Source organism: Pipistrellus hanaki, assembly GCF_964339955.1.
Source record: "Pipistrellus hanaki genome assembly, chromosome: 3".
In the NCBI taxonomy this organism is placed as follows: Eukaryota; Metazoa; Chordata; class Mammalia; order Chiroptera; family Vespertilionidae; genus Pipistrellus; species Pipistrellus hanaki.
Window position 1 is genome coordinate 141533528 of NC_140505.1, and position 17269 is coordinate 141550796.

The 17269-nt window shown below is 44.2% G+C and overlaps 1 protein-coding gene across 1 annotated transcript; it reads left to right on the forward strand.

Moving 5' to 3' along the window:
- The first annotated feature begins 9854 nt into the window (after positions 1-9854).
- KRT4 (keratin 4) lies at positions 9855-16475 on the forward strand. The gene is made up of 9 exons (XM_084877487.1): positions 9855-10460; positions 12125-12339; positions 13255-13315; positions 13632-13727; positions 14226-14390; positions 14655-14780; positions 15199-15419; positions 15678-15712; positions 15822-16475. Exons 1-9 carry the CDS (start codon positions 9954-9956, stop codon positions 15989-15991), a joined length of 1596 nt encoding a protein of 531 aa, XP_084733613.1. The 5' UTR covers positions 9855-9953; the 3' UTR covers positions 15992-16475.
- Positions 16476-17269: the final 794 nt, after the last annotated feature.

Consider the following 17269-nt stretch of genomic DNA (forward strand, 5'->3'; position numbering starts at 1 on the left):
CACCTCAGGTGATTGGGGAAGCTGAACTACTGGCCCTTATAGGTCACTTATCACACAAAGCCACTCCATCAACACAGGGAGGCAGCCAAAATGAGGAGACCCAGAAACATGTCATGAATGGGAGAGATGGAGGAAAGTAAACTAGACGACACAGAGTTCAGAATCACATTTATAAGATTACTCAAGAATCTTCTAAAAACCTTTGAGAAACTTGATGAGACCTCCAAGAAGCTTTGTGAGACCTTCAAGGACCTTAATGAGAATACAAAAAAAAAAAAAAAAAAGGAAGAGGACCAGTCAGAAATTAAGCATACAATGTCTGAAATAAAGAATATACAGAAACTTGACTATAGATCAATGTACCCCGAGAATCAAACCAAAGATCTGGAATATAAGGAAGAAAAAAAATCACCCAACCAGAGGGGCAGAAAGAAAGAATAATCCAAAAGTGTAAGGATAGTGTAAGGGGCCTACAGGACAGCTTAAAGCGTACGTACCAACATCTGGATTTTGGGGGTGCAAGAGGAGAGCAAGCAGAATATTGAAGGCCTATTGAAAGAAATAACGACAGAAAACTTTCCCTTCCATGGTAAAAGAAATAGACTTACAAGTTCAGGATGTGCACAGAACCCCAAACAAGAGGAATCCAAAGAGGACCACATCAAGACACAACATAATTAAAGTACCAACGGCAAAAGACAGAGAATCTTACAAGCAGCAAGAGAAAAATAGCTAGTTACCTACAAGGAAGTACCCATACAATTGTCAGCTGATTTCTCAACAGAAACTATGCAGGCCAGAAGGGAGTGGCAAGAAATATTCAAAATTATGAACAACAAGAACCTACAATCAAGATTACTCTACCCAGCAAAGCTATCATTCAGAATTGAAGGTCAGCTAAAGAGCTTCATAGACAAGAAAAAGTTAAAGGAGTTCATCACCATCAAACCAGGATTACATGAAATGCTGAAGGGTATTCTTTAAGAAGAGAAGGAAGAAGAAAAAGCTAAAGGTAAAAATTATGAACAACAAAAATTATGAATACCTACCAACAAGTGAATCTAAAAATCAAGTGAATAAAAAATCATCAGAAGACAATGCACTTGTGATTATAATAGAATCAGGGACATAGAAAGGGATTGAACTAACAACTCTCAGGGGGAAGGGAGCCTAAGGGGTGCGGGAAGAGATTGGACCAAAATCTTACACCTATGCATGAAGACAGTGGCGGGGATAAGGGATGGGATGGACTTGGGAATCAGGTGGAGGGAAGCTATGGAGGAGGGGGGGGGGGAGAGGAGGGAAAGAGGAACACCTGTAATAATCTTAACAATAAAGATTTATTATTTTTTTAAAAGAAGAAGGCTGGAGGGAATATGTAAGTTGCTCAAGGCAGGACCCAGGTACTGAGCAGCAACCTATCACCCAGCCCCTCCCCTGATGCTATTGAGTCCTTCGCTAACTCTGAGGGGGCAGGTAGCATGATTGTTTAGTGGAGAGATCTTGAGCTTCAGAACTATATAGATTTGGGTTTAAATCCCAACTCTGCCACTTACTAGCAGTGTGACCTTGTGTTAGTTACTTAACCTCTCTCAGTGCCAGTTTCCTCCTTTGTAAAAGCAGGTGTGATGAGAACATGTGTAAAGCCTCTGGCTTATGAAGAACTAAACAAGAATTGCTTCTCTTTGCTTTCCTTCTCCCTGGATTCTGGTTTCCCAGCTCATCATCTTGTAGTCATCATCTTTCTCTCTAGAAGTTTTTTCTTCTAGTCATCAATAAAAATTCACATTTTTCTGTCAACAGCAGAATACACATTCTTCTCAATCTCAATGGTACATGAAACATTTTCTAGGATAGATCATATGTTAGGCCAGAAAACAAGTCTTAGCAAATTTAAGAAGATTGAAATCATACTGCATATGTATGCTGACCATAATAGTTCAAAATTATTAGGTCTAGTAATAATTAATGTCGTTTTCTAATACTTTTTTTAAATCGAATTTATTTAAACAATACAACAAAATTTAATCAACAATATAGTTGCCGTTGTTTTCTACTACATGTGCCCAATGCTCAGGAAGCATTTTAATCCCTCTGTTGTAAAATTCTTGTGATTTTGATGCAAAAAATTCGGTCAATGCATTTTTGAGGCATTCTTCATTATTAAATTTTTTTCCAAGAAGAAAGTTTTGCAAAGAACGAAACAAATGGTAATCGGAAGGGGCAATATCAGGAGAATATGCAGGTTAAGGGAGAACTTCCCATTCCAACTGGCGCAGTTTTTCAGCAGTGATTCTTGCAGTATGCGGTTGTGCGTTATTGTGGTGAAGAATTACGCCCTTCCGATTAATCAGCGCGGGTTCTTTTTCTCTTAAAGCTTGGGCTAACCTTTCCAATTGGGCACTATACACTGCACTTGTAATGGTTTGGTTAGATGGTAAAAGTTCATAATGAAGAATTCCTTTAAAATCCCACCAAACACACAACATCACTTTTTTCGCATGCAAGTCAGGTTTTGGTGTGGGCTGCGGAGCCTCATTTTTGTCCAACCATTGAGGCCGCCTTTTCAGATTAACATACAGCACCCATTCTTCAGCTCCGGTAACAATTTGCTCTAAAAATGGCAAACGGTTTTGACAAGAGAGGAGCGAACTGCAAATTGTGACTCTTTGATTACGGTTGTTGTCGGTCAACTCATGAGGAACCCATTTTCCAAACTTTTGGACTTTGCCAAGTGCACGCAATTGATTGGAAATTGTTTTTTGTGAACAATTTAAAGTTGTCGCAAGCTCTTGTTGGGTAATTTGAGGATTTTGCACCAAAAGAGCTTGAAGAGCTTCTTGATCAAAATTGGACACACGGCCTCGACCACTCTTGTCATCTAACGAAAAATTTCCCTCGCGAAATTTATCAAACCAACGTTGGCATTTTCTGGCGCTAACTGCATCTTGACCAAGAGCACTACAGATGTTTTTTGCAGCCTCACTTGCTTTTCTTCCTAATTGGAACTCGTAAAGCATGCAGTGCCGAATATGCTCTTCATCCGCCATCTTCTTAGCCCTAGTTCTGCAACAAAAACCAAACCAAACACAAACTTTTTCAAGCAAAACTTGTTAATTGCACTTCACACGTTCTGTAGATACCACGTGTTTGAAGGTTATGTCAATACAAGTCAACGCCAAGCAAGATTTTAAACGAATGTTAAAAACGACATTAATTATTACTATACCCGATAGAAATCAATAATAGAAGGGAAATTGGAAAGTTCATGAATGCATGGAAACTAAGCAGCACTCTCTTGAACAACCAATGCACCAGAAAAGAAATTAAGGGGAAAACAGGAGTTTCTTGAGACAAATGAAAATGGAAACACACACATCAAAACCTATGAGATGCAAAAAAGCAATTCTAAGAGGAAAGTTCCTAGTTATAAACACATGCATCAAGAAAATAGAAAGATTGCAAATAAACAACCTAACTTTACACCACAAGGGACTACAAAAAGAATAAACTAAGTAAAAATTTAGCAGAAGGAAATAAATAATAAAGATTAGAACAGAAGTAAGTTAAATAGAGAATAGAAAAGCAATAGAAAAAGTTAACAAAACTAAGAGTTGGTTCTTTGAAAAGAATAAAAATGATAATATTTAGGTAGACTTAACAAAAAAGAAAAAAAAAAAAAAAAGAAAAAAAAGAAAGAGGCCCAAATCAACAATATTATAAGTAAAAGAGGAGATGTTACCACTGATACCACAGAAACACAAAAGAGCACAAGAGCACTATGAACAGTGTGTGCCAACAAACTGGACAACCTAGAAGAAATGGATAAATTCCTAGAAACAAACAACCTACCAAGACTGAATCAGGAAGAAATAGAAAATCTGAACAGGCCTATTATTAAAAAGGAGATTGAATCAGTAATAAAAAATCTCCCAACATAGAAAAACTACAGGTCAGTATTCTGATGAATATAGAGGCAAAATTTCTCAAGAAAATACTAGCAAACCAAATTCAGCAACATGTTAAAAGGACCATACACCAAGATCAAGTGGGATTTCCCTCTGAGATGCAAGGTTGATTCAACAAACACAAATCAGTAAATATGATACATCATATTAATAAAAATGAAAGATAAAGATCATTATAATCTCAATAGACACAGAAAAAAAATTGACAAAATTCAACATCTGTTCATGATAAAAACTCACAACAAACTAGGTATAGAAGGAACTGTCCCTCAACTTAGTAAAGAAGGGTGCTTTCAGGGGTTGTAGATGGCTCACAGAGCCCTCCTGGGCACCAAGTAGAGCATCTGTCCGTGTATCTGTCTTACAAGTGGGACTAGGCATTTTTGAGGGCAAGAATGACTTTGCTGAAAAACATGTTGAGTAGCCCCTGCTTGCACATGCTCAGTGTGGATGACAGGAGAGGCGGCTCTCTACCCCTGGGAAGGGGGAGGGACCCTGTGCATAGACTCCCCCCCACCGCCTTACCCCCATTTCCTGATGCTAAGGAGTCCCCACCCTCCCATTATCCTTACTGGTTTCTTCCCAAAATGCTGACTAGGTCTTCTCTGCGGTATCTGATCCCCAAGTTGGCTGTGGCTCCACACAGAGTGACTCAGACACAATGGGGCTGCCAAGGCCAAGGCCAGGTGATGGTGACCAAACCGGTGAGGGCCCAGGCCTGGCCAGGGTGGGTGAGGTGCTTTGCAACACCACACAACAGGTTTGGGGCTGAGAGTGAAAGACTTCAGGATTCCCATAATCCCAGGGCTGAAAGCGAGGCTTGCCTCCCTCACCCAGAGAGTCGTGAGCAAACATACCCGCCTGCCCTGCTCCACACCCCTGTCAGCTGCTCATCCCTCTTGACAGGGTTTGGATTAGTTGCCAGATGAGGAAGGGTCATGGAGGACAATAGCAGACACGGTGGGGGTGGGGTGGGGACCAGCTTTCAGCCGTTGCTGCCAGGTAGAGTCATGTAGCCCAACCCCTTGCCTCTGGCCCAGGTAGCAGGAGGCATCTCTCCCGTTCTCAGGGAAATAAACTCTCTTTACCTCTCTCACTCTAGGGTAAATGCTCCTTGTATAAGAAGCTCTTCCTTTGATCTAGCTTAGGTTTCTCATGCTATAGTTTTAGGATTTAGGGAACTTTGGCAATTCTGATTTAATAATAATGCTACAGAATATACCTCTAGACTAGAACTTCCTTCCTGTTTGGTTTGGGTTTATTATAAGATTTGTAATTAAGTTAATTTGGATTAAGTTAATTGGAGGACACAGAATGGCCCCTCCAGACAGTGTCATACCTTATTGAATACTTGTAAGATCAGGTCCACATAAACCAAACAATCAATCACGTGACAAGAGCAAGGACAGAAGGAGCAGAGATACCTCTGTGGAAAATGCAGTGTGCTGCCCAAGACCCAGCTGCTGCCCTGATGGGCCATAAGTGATGGGTCTGTATAAGTTGCAATATAATCTCCCTCCTCAAAGTCTCTGTGAGAGACAGTCACCGATATAAGCATTGTGGTGTAGAGGTTAAGGTTACAAGCTTGAAGTTAGACAGGATTGGCCTCCGACTGCCACCACTGCCTAGCTGTGTGTTCTCAGGCACAATATGCAACCTCTCTGAGTCTCAATGTCTGCAGCCCTAAACTGAGCACAGCAACACCTCTTTTGCATGGTTGTGAGGAATGGAAGTATAATAAGAAAAGCACCCAGTGTCCAGTACACAGTGGCAGCTCTAAATGGGAATCCTTACATTAAAACAAAAAGCTTCTGCACAGCAAAAGAAACCATCAAAAAACGAAATGGGAGCCTACTGTACAGGAGAACATATTTGGCAATGATACATCTAATAAAGGGTTAACCCCCAAAATATGTAAGGAATTTATACAACTTAACAGAAGAATGACAATCCAATAAAAAAAAAAAATGGGCAAAGGACCTAAATAGACACTTCTCCAAAGAGGACATACATATGGCCAAGAGACACATGAAAAATGCTCAAAGTCAGTGATCATCAGAGTTGCAAATTAAAATGACAGTGAGGTTATCACCTCACACTTGTCAGAATGGCTACCATCAACAAATCAACAAATGACAAGTACTGGTGAGAATGTAGAGAAAAGGGAACCCTAGTACACTGCTGGTGGGAACACAGACTGGTACCGTCATTATGTCATTATGGAAAAACAGTATGGAGTTTCCTTAAAAAATTAAATATGGAACTGCCATTTGATCCATTGATGCCACTGCTAGGAATATATCCTAAGAAACCCAAAGCACAAATCAGAAAGATGCACCCCTATGTTCATAGCAGCACAATTTATAATAGCTAAGCTATGGAAACAGCCTAAATGCCCACAAGTAGATGAATGGATAAAGGAGCCAGGGGCCAGACTGTTGGACCTCAAAGAGAAGGTGGGAATAAAAAGGAGAGATCAACCAAAGTACTTATATGCATACATATGAGCCTAACCAGTGGTCAAGGACAATAGAGGGGTGGGGGCATGAGTAGGGAGGATTAGGGGATTGAAATGGGGGTTTGAGGACAAATATGTGATACCTTAATCAATAAAGAAATAAAAAGAAAAAAGAAAGAAAGAAAAAAAGCTGTAGTACATTTATACCATGGACTACTATGCAGCAGTAAAAAAGAAGAATCTCTTACCTTTTGAGACAGCATAGAGTGACCTGGAGAGTATCAAGCTAAGTGAAATAAGCAAGTCAGGGAAAGACAAGTATCACATGATCTCACTCATATGTGGAATCTAAGTAACAAAATAAACTGATGAACGGAGTGTGGAAGCATGGAACAGAGTGTGGAATCTTGGAGGGAAGGTGGGAGAGAGTGGGTGGGTGGGAGGTAATCAACCAAGGACTCTGTATGCATATACCAGTATGTATGACCCATGAACACAGACAATGGGGTGGGGATCGGGGTGGGCTGGAGGGAGTCAATGAGGGGAAAAAGAGTCATATGTAATACTTTCAACAATAAAGAATTATTAAAAAAATAAATAAATAAGAGTCCCTTTTACCTGAAAACCACTGTGGCTTTTTCCTCATCTTACTTTTTATTTAAGAGATGATGCATAACTCAATTTAGAGTTATCTTCATGGGAAATACCTCAATCTTTGCTCATGGTTTGGGTTCCCCACAAGCACAAAATAAGATTGGTTGTATATTATATATCATTTCCCCCCAAATCCCTTCCTGACTGCTGCTTTTTGTTTTGGGCACTAGACATGAGTAGATACAACTCTAGGTACAACACACATCATTTCTCCTAATGATGGAGTGTCACTGCCACAGACTAAGTGACACAAGCGACATGTCTTGAGGCCTTATCTCTGCAGATGTAACCCCTCCTCTTAGCCAGGAGTGGGGAATGTCTGGCCCAAGAAAACCGTAAAAGGCCTAAAAAATCATTTGGTCTGGCCCTTCCAAGATATTAGGGGTGAGTTAATTAAACATTTGACCAAATATAGCAGGCTAATTTTTAAGTTGATAATTTTGTATGGCCTGTGAATGATGTTATAAATACTCACATGACTTTTGGCAGAAAAATGGTTCCCCACCCCTGTTAGCTTATAAATGTCCTTGACAATCCCCCAGGGAAAGCCAGGAGAATAGAGCCGTGAGACAGAAGAGCAGAGATCCAGGTGAGGTAGCGAGGAGTCTGAGCCCCTGGGCCCTCTCTCAGGCTATGATTCTGATGACCTTCCTACCTCTTCTTGGAGCAGGAAACCAGACAATCAGACTCAGCTCCAAGGGGTAGCACCAGGTCTCCTCTGCTCCTGCAGCAGCAGCCCCAGAGACCTGAAGTGGCTCTACCTTCTTTACCATCAGTCAGGGTAGAAATCAGTAGACTCTTTGATGCTGGGCCCTTAGAGGCCCTTGGCCTGATCAATCTGCTCAATTAGGTTTGTTCATTGCTCAATTCTGGATTGGCTGCTGCACACATCAGACAAACTGACTTCATACCATCAGGATGGTATGGGTGAGAGGCCAGGGAATGCAGAGATTTTGGGATCAGACTAATGTGGGTCCAAGTCCTGGCTTCACACATGCTCTTGTGTGACCCTGGGGCTCCTTTACCTGGCCATAATTTGAAGACAGGGCTAATCATATTGATGGCATAGCGCTTGAGGAAGATTAAATAGTCACCTGTTCATAAAGCATCCCACACAGTGCCTGGCACAATGTTGACACTCACTAAATACTCATTAAAGGGATGAGGGAATGTTCAACCCCATCCCTTATAAGAGATGGTCCTGGCTCTAGAATGCTCACTTACTACAGGTGGATGGACCATCTTTTGGGCTTTCTCCCACAGACCTTGGATGGGGCCCTGCTTCCTGTCTTCACTGACACAGCTCTTCTGCCCACTCTTCATTCACTCAGAGGCCACCTGGGCAAAGGCTGAGGTAGCTGGGCCAGAGAGAAGGTGCAGATCAGAGGTAGAGCAAGAGGTGGGGAGGATGGGAGTGAGAAGAGGAGAGGCTGGCAGAGGGGAGAGATTTCCCAGCCAGTCCAGCCTTCCCTGCACTCCTGTCCCCAAAGCCTGGATCCCTTGACCCACCTCTTCTCACCCCTCGGGTCCTGCTCTCTCTCTTCGTATGAAAGGAGCTGTGCATTTTTGCTGTAATCAGCTTTCATTCAGTCAAGGTCAGCTCAGGTTTGGGGGAAATATCCAGGCCCTGGTCACTGCTGCTCCCTAGATTTGGACTAGCAGTGTCATGAGGAATTGAGAAGAGGAGAGCGGTACAGACCTAGCTAATGTCTCCTCACGAGTGGCAATGGCGAAACCCACGCAGGAAAAGAAGGAATGCTTACTGACCTACTTAGTGCCAGGCACTATAAGTACGTTGTCTTATTATTTACAAGGCAGGTTTCCCATTTTATGAATGAGAGGATGGGTTGAAGCGGTTCAGAGGGTTAGTTGACCTGCTCACGACTGCACACCTAGTTAGTGGCAACAGGTGGGATTTGAACATAGGGCTGCTTGTTGCACTCAGTGGGGAAAAATTTAAGTTAGGGCTTAAAAGTTGTTTTTTTTGTATTTAAAAACACTGCTTTAAGAAGGAGGTCATAAGTTTCATCATTCTGCCAAAGGGGTCTCCAGCACCAAAAAAGCTACAAACACTTTTGAACTGGGACTAATTATGAGAAAATACAACAGGCTCTGTCCTGGTGGAGGCAAGCACATGTCTGGACAGCAAACAGAACAGAGCTGTCTTAACCTAGGTTCGGAAGGCTATAGGCTATAATACGGATTTCCTCCTTGCCATGTGTACATGGGGCTAAGTGCACATGGAGGAATAATAATAATAATAACAACAACAACAACAACAACAACAACAACAACAACAAATATATGTGCAGCTTCTGACAGTTTACGAAGCAACATTTCTAATTTACAGGTGAAGCAAATGAGTTTCAGAGAGTGACTTGCTTCAGGTTTGCAGAGCTGGTAAGCGCAGGTTGTGTACTTGAACCCAGGCCCTCAGGTTCCAAATTCTGTGGCTTGAAAAAACAGGCAAGGGGTTGTCTTGTCTGGAACAGGGAGGCCACTGGCAGCTGGTGAGATGGAAGGGAAGTGGGTGGGGGACCTGGAAGGTGGGGCCAGGCAAGGCCTCTGATGCAGGAGGCCCTGAGGCACCCGTTCAGGTTCTCCTGGAGGGGAGTGTGTTGGGATCCAGTTACCTGTGTCCTCCGATTGACTTCTGTAGGTGTGTTTAGTGACATGCTCAGCAAGTGTGAGAAGGTTGGGCTGGTGCCAAAGGCCAAGCCCAGAAATGTTTCAGATTTTTCCTTTATGCCCCTGCAACCAAGCCCTTCTGCTCCAGCACATATAAGAGACCCAGGCTAGAGCTGCGGCATTCACTGGCCTGGCCCCTCTTGCTTCTCTCTGACAACTCAGAGCTCACTCTCCTCTCTCCAGCCATGATCTCCAGACAGCAGGGTGTCCGAGGCGGATCCCAGGGCTTTAGCGGTAGTTCGGCTGTCGTAGGTGGGGTCAAGCGGGTTGCTTTCAGCTCGGCCTCCATGTCTGGGGGTGCATGCCGTAGCTCCTCTGGGGGCTTTGGCAGCAGGAGCCTCTACAACCTCGGGGGAAACAAGAGCATCTCCATGAGCATGGCCGGGTGCCGGCAAAGTGGTGGCTTTGGGGCTGGAGGAGGTTTTGGTGTTGGGGGAGGTTTTGGGGCTGGTGGCTTTGGTGCTGGTTTCGGTGCTGGCAGCTTTGGTGGTGGATTCGGGGGCTCATTTGGTGGACGGGGTGGTTCTGGCTTCCCCGTCTGCCCTGCTGGGGGGATTCAGGAGGTCACCATCAACCAGAGCCTGCTGACCCCACTCCATGTGGAGATCGACCCCGAGATCCAGAAGGTCCGAACTGAGGAGAGAGAGCAGATCAAGACCCTCAACAACAAGTTTGCCTCCTTCATCGACAAGGTGAGCAAACCCCTTGGCCAGATAAGGTGGCAGAAACCAGGGTTGCTAGAGTCCCAGCATCTCAGACCTGAGCCTGCAATGGGAAAACCACTGAACTACCTGGACCTCCATTTTCCAGCTGTTGAAGGGGGTGTGTGTCAGTATTCTAAGTCTCTCGTTTCCTGCTGGGTGGGCTGTCAAAGTAGTTCAATATTTGGAGTTTTCTAGATGTGCCATGTGATACTTGGAAAATCATTCAACTTTTCTGGGTCCAATTGCCCCAGCGATTAAGTGGGTTCATTGTTACCCTGCTTTTTCTCAGATTTTGGTTTTAAAATAACACAGTTAATAATTTAATAATTAGCTAACAATTTATTATAATTGATGTAATAATTTAACTGTTGGCACTTCTGTTGTAACAGAAGGAAACCAGGCTGGTTTGTCAAATAAAAAAGAGTCTTACTTCAGTGGCAGAATCTAGGTCCCCTCCTGAATCTGGGCAAAATTGCTTATCTGGGTTTGTTTAAAGAGATGAAGAGGATGAGTCTCTCCTGGTCTTTTAGAAGTCCAACTTCCTTTTCCATACAAGGTTAGGGATTCAAGTCCTCAAACTCAATTATAGTCAAGTGTGATGGATGATAGCAAGCAGATTAGCCTCAGAGAGCTGAGGCATCCAATGACCAATGAATGAATGGATATGTGTAGCACCCTCAGTCAAGGATGCCCTGGGTCTCCATGCTTCAAAGTCTAAGTCTGTTTAACTGTATGAGGCAGGAATGAACAATCTTGGTGTAGATTGAGTGGGATTGTTTGCTCTTCTTGCTAGTTTGAATAAACCAATAGTAGCTTAAAGAGGCTTTTTTTCTTTGCGACCCTAGGGCACATAGATATGATAGCAAGATCAAAGGTTTGGTGCTTGTTTCATCTAACCTTTTTGGTTCAAATTGTGATCAGTTGCCCTTACCCGTTTTTATTTAAATTCTAAGCACATAAAGTGGAAATGCCATGCTAAGCTGCTACCTTGATTTATCTGGCTAGATCTTTTCATAGAAAAAGGGAAAGTTCTGGGAAGTCCCCTTGCAGAACTGAATCTAGCTGAGATTCAGAATATGTCTAGGGCCTTGATCTTAGTTAAGTATACTCAGCTGTACACAAGTTCACAGGGACATACCAAGTGCATTTATGAGTAAGTGTTTTTTAAAAAATCTACAATGAATTTATCATTCCTTTGCTATGGTCCTGAGTCACTTTGAATGCAATCACTCAGACTATGGGTGTATTCCCTAATTTTACTTTACTTTATTTTATTATTTAATAGAGGTTCAGTGTTCTTAGTAATTCATCCCAGGGCCCCTGGATCCCTGTACAGGAAGTTGTTCTTGCTGCATTGTCAGGCTCTGCTGCTCTGTCTATGCTCTGTTCTTCACAACCCACATGGCCCATTGGATTCCAGGAGCTCACAAGTGGGGATCCACTGCACCGACCCAGTGTGTGGTTCCTGAAGTTGCAACATGATGGCCCTACTTGAATGGCTCTTGGGCCCCCTGGTTGACTTGGATTGAAGTGGTTGGAGTTGGCCATTGCCAACTCTCCTGTCAAATCTTCAGGCCCTCATTCTGACACTCTAACCACCGAGCCAAACCAGCCAGGGCCAGGGCCCTCATTCTATACTTTTTGAAACACAGGTGCGATTCCTAGAGCAACAGAATAAGGTCCTGGAAACCAAGTGGAACCTCCTCCAGCAGCAGACAACCACCACATCCACCAAAAACCTGGATCCCTTCTTTGAGGCCTACCTCAGTGCCCTCAGGAAGCAGCTGGATTCCTTGGTCAATGACAAAGGACGCCTGCAGTCCGAGCTGAAGACCATGCAGGACAGTGTGGAGGACTTTAAGACCAAGTACGTGGGGAAGAAAGGGGGATGCCAACTCACAAGTCTGCCCAGCTATGTCCCAGGCTTCCTGGGCTCCTCTCCAGTCATTTAGAAACCTAGGCTCTGACGATATCCCAAAGGTGTCAAGAAGGTTCTCTAGTCTGCTCCCCTGTATTGCCACAGTTACATTTTAATGGGGTAAGGCCTAGTAATCCTAAATTGCCCAAACATAAAATGAATGATACATTCAAAGAGCTGGACTTGCCATATACAAAGAAGATTAGAAATCAAACAGATGGAAAATACAATACCATGATCAGAAGAATATAGGTTGTAGAGACAGCTGGATTTGGATTAAATACTGAATATTTCACTGGCTGTATGATCTTGAGTAAGCTTCTTAACCTCTCTGAACCTTAGTTTCTTCATATTTAAATGGGGATAATAGTCCTACCTTATATGTTGAGAATTAAATGAAATTAAAAGAGGAAAAGAAAGCAGGTAGCAATGGACATATAATGAACATTCAATGCATAGTAGCTCTTATTATAATGCTGACTCATTATGGGGTGCAGCTGAGAAGATACCAACATTCTCCCTCAGTTAACTATCACATGAAACAAAGATGACTTCTAGGGAAATAAGATCAAGCAGATCATTGCTGTTTCTCCCCCCTCTCCTCCCCCCCAATATCTTATCTCTTGAAAACAGTCTTCTTAAAGTTTGGTTTTCACTTCTCTGAATAAAACAGGGTCTAGTCTGGTACATCATGCCTGGTCATTATTCAATAAATGTAGGTTGAATGAATATTTGTATGAACATGGGGGAATGTAGCCAATTAGCTGGATATTTCCAAACAGATGTTTGAAAGGAGTAGCAGGTTGCTGAGAAACACTAGCTCACTGTGGTGCGTCTGTCTTTTCCTTTCTATCTCCATCCCAGGTATGAAGAGGAGATCAACAAGCGCACAGCTGCTGAGAATGACTTTGTGGTGCTCAAGAAGGTAGGGGATAAAGGAGGTCACCTTTCCCTTGGGAATGGTCTTTGGTGGGGTTGGTCTATCTCTGCCTCATCTCCACCATATTTGATACTATCCAGATTTACCTGAACAGGGTCCTAAGAAATTAAGGCTGGGAAAAAAACCTGTTTAGATAATTAACATCCATGTCTGCAGGAGGCTTTTGGGGCAGAATATGTCTAATGGCTTAGTTCCTCACTACCTCACCTGGTACTGAGAAGCCTTTCTGTGTCACCTAATATCTGCTGCCCCCGATTATAATTACTGTAGCGCGTCTCTTCTCCCCACTCTTCCTCTGTAGGATGTGGATGCTGCCTACATGACCAAGGTGGAGTTGGAGGCCAAGATGGATGCCCTTAATGATGAGATCAACTTCCTGAGGGCCCTCTATGCTGCGGTGAGGACTCCATTGCCCCCTCTATTCAGGGAAGGGAATCCTCCATCTATGAGGCAGTTGATTGGAATTCACAGTTCTTTGAAAGGACTCTAATTCTTTACTTCAGGGGGGTGGATTCTCAACAAGGTCATGGATAGAAAGGGGTGATGTGAGAGGTTCTCAAAACCAGATGTCTTAGAAGAGGTGATTAGATCTAAACATTGCATGGGATAGAATTTGTTGCCATTTAGCATTTCTCTAGTGAAATGCATTTGTTCCATTTTCTTTATGATAGTCCTTGAGGAGCAGTAAGGACTACAAACATTACTTTCCTGTCTTGAAATGCCACAACCATTTGATTTATACATTGAAATTGCCCCCTCCACCCCCCCATTGGGAATGTTAACTCTGCTTCCATCTGAGCTTGTGGCATGGCCATTTCTGTGACGACAGCAGATTTCTGGTCTCAGATAAGGGAAGACTCTCCAGGTGGCTTAATGTGAGACATTTTCCCTGTAGGAGCTGTCCCAGATGCAGACCCACGTCAGTGACACTTCCGTGGTCCTTTCCATGGACAACAACCGCTGCCTGGACCTGGACAGCATCATCGCTGAAGTCAAGGCCCAATATGAGGAGATCGCTCAGAAGAGCAAGGCTGAGGCTGAGGCCCTGTACCAGAGCAAGGTGGGTCCTGAGGCTTTCTCAGGAGTTTGGAGTGGCTTCTGGGGCTTTGCTTTTGATGTCTGTGAGCAGGTGATTATCAGCTTGAATCCAAGAGAAGTCAGAAATGAACTGATTCTTTGAGGTCTGATTTGTTTTGAATAAAACAAAAATGTGACATTTTTGTTTTATTCCTTCTACTTGTGGCAATTCTTGCTGGGATGACTTGAGAATAGACCCTACTTAGACACCTCTAACCCCTGGTTCCCTGTGTCTCTTGGGTCTTAGTTCCAGCAGCTCCAGACGTCAGTTGACCAATATGGTGACAACCTGAAGAACACTAAGAGTGAGATTGCAGAGCTCAACAGGATGATCCAGAGGCTGCGGTCTGAGATTGAGAACGTCAAAAAGCAGGTAAGTGTCACTTCCTTCCAGCTGTAGTACAGGGCTGGGGCCTAACAGGTGTCTCCACAGGAGATGAGAAGGTAAGGCACACAGGCCAGAAAATCCTGAGCTTGTCTGCAGGGAATTTGTAGTTCTTTACATAAGTCATACCCAGATCTTTCAGCAGTATCTTAGTTAACATGACATGCATCCCCAGGAAATTAGTTTTCTTGGCTCTTTTTCATTGGTTTTTGCTCTTTAACCAGGTGGGGGGCATTGGTGGGCTCTGGTGGAGTGGATGAAATGTATAACAAGGTGCATCAGGGAAGGTGGGGAGAAGGACAGACAAACCCTGACATGTTAAGTCCAGCAAGCAGGAGAGGGGACAGATGTACATTTCTTGACAGCAGGATACTGACGATTGTCTGTCACATGCCCTTGCCTACAGTGTCAGACTCTGCAGGCCTCCGTGGCTGATGCTGAGCAGCGTGGGGAGCTGGCCCTGAAAGATGCCTTCAGCAAGCGCACAGAGCTGGAGACTGCTCTGAAGAAGGCCAAGGAGGAGCTAACCCGGATGCTGCGGGAGTATCAGGAGCTCATGAGTGTGAAGCTGGCCCTGGACATTGAGATCGCCACCTACCGCAAGCTGCTGGAGGGCGAGGAGTGCAGGTGAGGGGAGGAAAGCAGTCCAGGAACATGGGGAATGGAGAGATCTGGGGTCATGGCATGTCCGGGGCACTTCTGTGGGGCCACCTGCTTCAATGCTGCTCTGGTGCATTATAAGCAAGTACACTATTAGATAACAGGTTCATAGCCAGGCCTTATGCTTGTCTGCTTAACAATGGGAAAGGTGCTCGACACCTGGTTATTGAATGAAGTGTGGCTATGGGCTCTGCTGTGACTCACTGCTCTTTATCTCTCCCACAGAATGTCTGGAGAATGCCAGAATGCTGTGAGCATCTGTAAGTACCTTCGGTCCCTGCCAAGCCCATTTGTTCACACTGGTTTGAGCTGTAATTCTTGGTTGCCCATACTGTTGGAATAACCATGTCCTTTGCTTCTATTCCACAGCTGTGGTCGGTGGTGCTATCAGCGCAGGAGGTATTGGTGGAGGAATAGGAAGCTGCTCTGGGTTTGGCCTGGGCGGTGGCTTTGGCTCTGGCTCTGGAAGTGGCTATGGGTTTGGTGGTTCCAGCAAGATCATCTCTTCCACCACCCTGACCAAGAGATCCCACCGATAGAGGAGATGAGATCCCTGCAGCTCCCTGAGCCCAGCTGGGCCCAGTCTTGGTGTCTCTGTGCTTCCTTCACCTCCGCCTCCACGCTACCTTTCTGGGACTCATCTCACCAATGTCACCTCAGTGCCAGGGTGTGGACTCTGCCCTTTTGGAGTTTGGTAATTTCTTCTCAATGTGGACTTGGTGACTTACCTGTAATGGGAAGGTTGTCAGCTGACTCTTCACCCACATGGACAGAGGAGAATAAAACTACACGCTTCATCTTCAGAATAATTGGGATCGTATTCATGCCCTCCCAGCCCAGTGCCATCTCCTACCGGATCCCAGATATCTCTCTACATCAGGACCAACTCCTTCTCCATCACTTGGCAGCAACTGACCCTGCAAGGTCAGGACAAGAACCACTCAGTGTCCCATCTAACTCTTCTCCTTCCTTCTATCCATCTATGGGTGAATTTTCAATAAAATGCTTTTGTCATTCACTCTGAGCAATTGTTCTTCATTAGGAAGAAATCATCTGAATTCAGGTGAAAGTGAAGGAAGCTGGGGCTTGAGGGCTCTGTCTGTGTAGATCAAGATCATCAGTTAAATTTTCAGGTCTTTAAAAAAAAATACTCAGATTATTGAGGGAGAAGTGTGTGGAGCCTGAAGGCTGCATCTGGAATAGAGACATAAACTCAAAACAATCAACAATTATACGAAGATAAACCATTGTAAGGAATCAGGGCCAGGCCATCTCAATACTGAGCCTGCAGTGAACCTGGAGGGAAGGAGTCCAAGTCTTGGAGGTGTGGGGTATAGGAATGGTATGAAGAAAGGCCATCAGGAGTTTCTACTGAATATGGAATAATTGGATATTTATACTCAGAGTCTACCTAGCAAGGCCTCCCTACTTACGAAATTCCATGTGTAGGCCTAAATCTCACCAGACCAGCAAGGCTTTCAGAAACTTGTTCTAAGAATCAACATGGTCATGGTTGTTGGATGGAGGAGTGAAAGCTTGTCCTCTTCACCAAGCTTTTGTGATATGACCACTTCCCCAGGTTCTCAGGCGACTGTGTAATGATGCAAGAGTCAGGGAGGTGATCAGTAGAGGGTGAAGCTGCCTGATGGGCCAACCCTGGGAGATTCCTGTTGGTAAAAGGAAGAATGGGGGTCAGGGCACTCAGAGGTGAAGGTTTGGGCATTGCCTTTGTGGACACCCTGTTTCTATACTGGACCAATTCCAGGATACCTGGAGCAGCATAATCTTCCCTTCACTAGAGAAAGACTGCATGGCTC

Excerpts from the sequence above, each read along its gene's own strand:
- KRT4 (XM_084877487.1), top strand. The coding sequence starts at position 9,954 with ATGATCTCCAGACAGCAGGGTGTCCGAGGCGGATCCCAGGGCTTTAGC. Across the intron at positions 10,461-12,124 it reads TTGCCTCCTTCATCGACAAG|GTGCGATTCCTAGAGCAACA; the intron begins GTGAGCAAACCC and ends TTTGAAACACAG. Across the intron at positions 12,340-13,254 it reads GTGGAGGACTTTAAGACCAA|GTATGAAGAGGAGATCAACA; the intron begins GTACGTGGGGAA and ends TCTCCATCCCAG.